A 6,981-nucleotide genomic window follows, 5' to 3' on the forward strand; every position below is an offset into this window, starting at 1 on the left:
AAGTGGCAAAATTTCATTCTTCTCATGGCTGAGTAGTATTCCATTGTACATACATACCACATCTTCATTTTTTTTTCTTTTAAAGTTATGGGAGATATCCTTCGATTTTTCATCCATTCATCTGTTGATGGACACTTAGGTTGCTTCCATATCTTGGCTATTGTAAATAATACTGTTATGAACATTGGGGTGCCTGTATCTTTTTGGATTAATGTTTTTCTTTTCTTTGGTTGTATGCCCACAAGTGGAATTGCTAGATAATATGGTAGTTGTATATTTAATTTTTTTGAGGAAGCTCCATACTGTGTTCCACAGTGTCTGCGCCAATTTACATTCCTAACGACAGTGGAAAGTACCCTTCTTCTAAACTACGCACCCTGCACCAGGATCATTTGTGTGAACAAATGTGATCACTGGACCACCTACATGAGTCAAGAAAAGACACTCCTTAGTGAGAGCTTGCTTCTTAAGCTCCAGACCTCTAACCCTGAAAGCAAAGGGATAATTCCTAAAATTCTACATAGATTGTTATTAGTATAAAAAAATTTTCTAATTTAATATTTACTGAGATTATCTTCTGACAATATTTTTATATGTCACATATGAACTTTTTCAAGGGGATATAGTTTTCAAGTTATCTTTTGTAAAATCTTATTTACCTTTAACTTGTTCATCAAAGCCAGAGAAAGGCATGTAAAATTCCCTTTTACACTTTTCTACCAGTTTTTCTTCTGTTTAACTATTTGTCTTTATACAAATTAATGCTGTATTATCATGTTTCTAAAAATTCATGGATGTTGTATATTTCTGGTGCATGATAACTTTCATCAATATAACAAGTCACTCTCAGTCCTATTTTATCTTGAAATCTAATTTTCCATATATTAATGTAGCAACTTCTAATTTGCTTTTATGCAATCTTATCTAACCTGTGTTAGTTCTTTTGTCATTAACCTTTCTGCGTCACTTTGTTTTTGACTTACCTTTTTTTAGATCTCATATATTTAGATTGTATTTTTTTAATAGATTTTATTTATATATTTATTTATTTTTCTCTGCGTTGGGTCTTTGTGGCTGCGCACGGGCTTTCTCTAGTTGTGGCGAGCGGGGGCTACTTTTCATTGCGGTATTTGGGCTTCTCATTGTGGTGGCTTCTCTTGTTGCAGAGCACAGGCTCTAGGTGCACAGGCTTCAGTAGCTATGGTACATGGGCTAAGTAGTTGTGGCTCCTGGGCTCTAGAGCTCAGGCTCAGTAGTTGTGGTGCACGGGCTTAGTTGCTTCACAGCATGTGGGATCTTCCCAGACTAGGGCTCGAACCTGTGTCCCCTGCATTGGCAGGTGGATTCTTAACCACTTAGCCACCAGGGGAGTCCCCAGATTGTGTTTTTAAAATCATTTTCTCATTGTTTTTCTATTTTATTTAAAAAGTTAAACTTTTATCTATATAGCTAAATACTGGTTATCAAAACTGGTATGTTTGATCTTATTTTGTCATCTTATTTTCTTTTTTTTACATGTATCCATGATTTCTTCCTTTTTTATATGTTGTGCCATTGAATTATATTTTATTTTATTTAACCTTCTCCAATTAGAATATTTTCATCCCATTATTATTTTTGTTTATTAAACATTAATACAATTTATAAGATACAATTTTCAACTTCCAAAGTAAAACAATATGTATTGATTCCTCCCCCCTTTTTTAAAAAAATTGGAGTATAGTTGATTTACAACAATGTGTTAGTTTCAGGTGTACAGCAAAGTGAATCAGTTATACATATACATATATTCATTCTTTTTTAGATTCTTTACATATAGGTTATTACAGAATATTGAGTAGAGTTCCCTGTGCTATACAGTAGGTCCTTATTAGTTATCTATTTTATATATAGGATTCCTCCCTTTTAAAGATAGTAAAATGAACACAGTTTAGCTGCTTCTTGTCTCCTGGTTTTATTGGTAAAATTTGAAATTTATCATACAATTATTTATTGTTGTTAAATTATACTGTCTACATTATTTTCTTTCAAGAAATATTTATAATAGTTGGATTTTGTTTGATAATTGTACTAACTGCATTTTCTTATACTTAAATAGTTTCAATGCCTTTTGCCAGTCTTCTTTTTTAGATTGTCATGTTATTTTGACTTCTTAATTTTAATGAATTTCTCATTAATGATAGCATATTTTGGAGTAATTGTTTAAAAGATAGTTAGTACATATTAGTGAGGACTTCCCTAGCTGATAATTTTTCTTTAGGTACCATGGCACATGAACCCCAGATTAGCTTGGCATTTAATTCTTGGCAATAATCTTTCTTTCATTGAAATTCTATAAACTTAATGAGATTTTATGTTGTGGAAAAAAGGCTGAGAAAGGTCAGAATTTTTTTTTTTGGTTCTTCCCACTCTTTTTTTTTTTTTTGGCAGTACACGAGCCTCTTACTGTTGTGACCTCTCCCGTTGTGGAGCACAGGCTCCGGACGCGCAGGCTCAGCGGCCATGGCTCACGGGCCCAGCCGCTCCGTGGCATGTGGGATCTTCCTGGACCGGGGCACGAACCCGTGTGCCCTGCATCGGCAGGCGGACTCTCAACCACTGCGCCACCCGGGAAGCCCTTCCCACTCTTATATCACCCATAAGAATATTTTTTGAAATAATTTTGAACTCATAAGAAGTTATAAAAATAGTACAGAGAGTTCCTGTGTAGGCTTCACCCAGCTCTTCCAGTGATAAGACCTTATATAACTATAATAGATCTATTAAAAAAATTATAATAGCAAAAAAAGTAAATAAATAAAAATGAAAGATATTTTCCTACAAAAAAATAAATAAATAAAACCCAGGAAAGTGACATTGGTACAATCCACATAGATTATTCACTTACAGGCTTTAATCCCTTAAAATGAAGGTATTTATTTATTTACTTATTGGGCTTACTATGTGGAATGTGAGATCTTGTTCCCCAACCAGGGATCAAACCCTCACCCCCTGCACTGGAAGCACAGTCTTAACCACTGGACTGCCAGGGAAGTCCCTAAAATGAAGGTTTTTAATTCTAGATTTATTAATTCAACTATGAACTAAATAAATAAATTTGTTATAAAATACAATAGAATTATTGTAGTTTTGTAAGTTCATTTGTCCCTTTTTTCCTTGTACTCAAAAATTAACTTTTTATGGGTACAAATCTCATCTCTTCAACTAGATTATCAGTTCTCTAGTGTAAGAGACATACTTGTGTGTATCTTTCACAGTAGATAACATCTAGTTTGATACTGGGATGGGCTATACTTCTCTAATATTTTGTGAAAAAACTATAGCATTTGATGATTGTCTCAGTGTTGGTTGTTTCTGGCTCTGGTCAAGTATCATTGAGGAGGGAAGTCTGATACCAAATGGAAATCATTTGGGAGGGCATTAAGTCATTTTGGCTCGACCACAATGATGGAGAGCCTGTAGAGTGCAGTGTGGGGAGCTGCTTGACTATCTGAATTGCTACCACCAGGTTTAATGGGTGTAGGATCTCACCCTCTATCCCAGGCAGCCCTCTCCAGTGCTTTTTGAGAATAACTCCATTAAACAATAGAAGTGTGCCTGCCACCAAATTTGAATGGATATAAGGCAGACCTTTACTGTTTGCCACACCCAATGGAAACTCCCCTGAAGGGCAATAAGTAGTGTAAGCTTAGTCTGGGATTGCCAGCTGAGTCACGGATTTGTCACCTAGAATGACCAGTAATTTAGAAAAGTATCTAAAAGAAGGTCTAGGCAAGGATCTTCTCTCCTCCATGCACGGGAGAGGCATATTACAAAATAGAGGCTTGTTACAAAATGTTAATACTTTATGGCAAAATTGAAGGTGGCCATGTGGCAGGAGTACTGGACTAAAAGGCAGGAGATTTAAGCTGTCTTCCAGCTCTACAATTAATTATTCATATGATTTTAGGAAAGTCACACATCCTTTCTGAGTGAGGCATGTAAAATAGAAAATGAAGGGGGGCTGTTAACATTAACACAGTGCTTTACAAAGTGAGCTTGAATATTGCCTACATCAGAATTTACATAATGTGTTAAAATGCTGATTCCTGGGCCTCACCCCTTACCAACTCAGTCAGAACCTGTGGGCTAAGAGCTAGGAATCTTCAGGTGATTGTTATGTATACTAAAGAATAGGAACAACTAGCTTAGTTCACCTGGAAGGCTCCTTCTAGATTTAGAATAATCTATAATTCTAATAAACATTTACTAAGTACTACAGATACTACTTAAAAGGTATAGTTTGATCTTTGTGCTAGTGAGAATTCATTTGACCCATAGGTTTTGTCTTTTCAGATAACATCTTTGGGATTTTAGGGAGCACGGAAATATTGGGAGTCCATTCAGACAGAGTCCCTCGGGACGGTAGCTTTATGGATTCTCCATGGTCTAGGTTTTTTCCTAATTATTGTACAACCAGAAATTCTATCCAGTCTTATCTTTACCTTAGAGTTTAAAGTTTGGAAAATCCAGGTGAAATAGTGTACTCCACAAAGAGAATGCTTCTCTAGGGACCAGATTTTTCATGTCTCCAAAACAAATTTCTCTCCCTTGAACAATCAGGATGGCCAGTAGCCACTTTTGTTCTCCTGAAACCCATGTCCCATTGAAAACTTCCTTATGTCGTCAAGGCCTTCTTCAGGGGAGTAGATACCCTAATCAAGTTAATCTTCCTGCTTTTGGCCAAAGAACTAGTCTATCCCTTGCCAATATATATTGATTTTATTAGTCAAACTCTCAGAGTTATCGAACCATAGCACCAGAAGTCTGTAACGGTATTCATAGGATATGATTCTAGAAATAATCCTTTTAAGGCTTGGAGCCTAATAGATGCCAATCTGGGAGACATCCATGGATTTTTTTTTTGAAATAACTTTTTCATTTTGAAATAGTCTTACACAAGAAGTTGCAAAGATAGTACAGAGTTCCCATGTACTCTTTGATCAGCTTTTCCCAATAAGATTTGTATAACATTGTCAAAATCAAGAAATGAAGATTGGCACAATATTCTCAACTCAACAGCAGGTATTATTTAATCTGGTTTTCCACAAAGGATATTAATGAGGAATTATCAGGGTTTTTTAGATGCTGTAATACACTTTACATGATCTTTCTATTACAGTTACAAGCAAGAGACAGAGTAGTGTATTGGATAGAGGAGTTTTGGAGCCAAACATACAGTTTAATTCCAGACTCTACTGAATACTGGTTGGATAATTTTAGGCAACTTACTTAATTTATCTGAGCTATAGTTTCCTTATCTGTAACATGGGGTAATGAAGCTTATTTTATAGGATTGAAGTTAGGACTAAATGTGAAAGATTAAATGACGAAGATTGAAGGAAAAGCAAGTGTCTGGTATTAATAGGACTGCAATAAGTGGTTCTATACATTTAAAAAATGTATAGAAAATAGTGTTCAGTCTTTTGTGGGCTAATTACTTGTGCACATCTGGTCTTCATATGTAACGTACAGAAAAGCAATGAGTAGAAGTCCTTAAAAATTTTTTTTGTCCTTAAATATACCAAACTTCTAGTTATTTTACCAAAACTCCAAGAAATGTAGAATCATAGAATGTTAGAACTGTAAGAAGAATTAGGTAACCCATAGTCAATCTGCCCCATTAGGAAATCAAAGATCATAGACATCAGAAAAAGAGCAAAGTTACTGTGGTATACTAAAAAATTAGTATTTGGTCTTTGCCCTCAGTTCCTGGCACACTGTTCCTTTAATCCTTGGACTCCCCGGAGTGATGAGTGTTTTTTGCATGCTAATAAGATGACCAGTTGCTGAGGCCCCCAGACTGCTTCAGTATGGAGGCTGGTCGGTCACCAGAAAGACCAAGGCTTGATTAGAAGCTTGGAACTTCTAGCCCACTCCACAATCTCCAGGAATGGGAGAGGGGTTGGATATTGAGGCATTTACCAGCAGCTAATGATTTAATCAATCACAACTATGTAATGAAACCTTTATAAAAACCCCTAAAAGAAGGGGTTTGGAGAGCTTGCATGTTGGTGAACAGGTGAAAGTGCTGGGAGGGTAACACTCAGAGAGGGCATGGAAGCTCCATGCTCCTGCACTGTAATCTCTTCTGTTTGGCTGTTTCTGAGTTGTACCCTTTATAATAAACAAGTAATAGTAAGTAAAACTCTTTCCTGAGTGAGTTCTGTGAGTCTCTCCAGCAAATTATCAAACCTGAAGTGGGGAGGCAGTCGGCACGTTGGACAGAAGTGTGGATAGCCCGGGGACCTAATACTCCTAATACTTGTTACTGGCACCACTAGTGAGGGCAGTCTTGTGGGACTGAGCCCTTCACCTGTAGGGTCTGACACGAACTCTGAGTAGTTAGTGTCAGAATTTAATTAAATTGTAGGACACCCAGTTGGTGTCAGAATTGGTTGATGTCAGGAGGAAAAAAAGTCTCCCAGTTGCACAGCCAACATGTGGCAAATGGGGACCTGAAATCAGGTCTCTTAACTCTACTACTTATGTATAGCACTTCAGATATGAGAAGAATATTGCCCTAACTCTCTTAGACAAAAAAAGTACACAGCAGCTGTTGACTGGTAAACTCAGGTTCCTGTACATGAAGAAGGGTGGGTGGCAGGGTGAAATACAATTTCTTCCCTTATTCTGTATCTCAAGACTTATCTAATATTAAACTTTTATTCTGTCTGCCAGGGATTGCAAATTTTTATTCTCCACACTGTCAGAACAAAAATCTTCCAGAGTAAAGCTTCCGAAGTGTTGAAGTCATTGTCGTTAACTGCTGGGAGGGTGAAAGTGCTGCCATCAGTGACCCCACTGAGGCTGCGTGTAAGGATGTATAACATGCTTAGGTCATTACCAGCCCTAAATGAATGCTTTTGGCTGCTGGAGCCATCTATACTTACCAAGGAAATGGCATCATCTGAAAGTGACCAAGAAAACCCAAGCACGTAG

General features: G+C 36.8%; 1 protein-coding gene across 1 annotated transcript in view; it reads left to right on the forward strand.

Moving 5' to 3' along the window:
* ADGRG7 (adhesion G protein-coupled receptor G7) overlaps positions 1 to 6,981 on the forward strand; it is a 71,048-nt gene extending 64,067 nt beyond the window's left edge. The window contains 1 exon segment of the mRNA XM_060098802.1: positions 6,721 to 6,981. Within this exon segment, the coding sequence (XP_059954785.1) occupies positions 6,721 to 6,981 (261 nt within the window).

This window comes from Mesoplodon densirostris, chromosome 5 (genome assembly GCF_025265405.1).
Source record: "Mesoplodon densirostris isolate mMesDen1 chromosome 5, mMesDen1 primary haplotype, whole genome shotgun sequence".
NCBI lineage: Eukaryota > Metazoa > Chordata > Mammalia > Artiodactyla > Ziphiidae > Mesoplodon > Mesoplodon densirostris.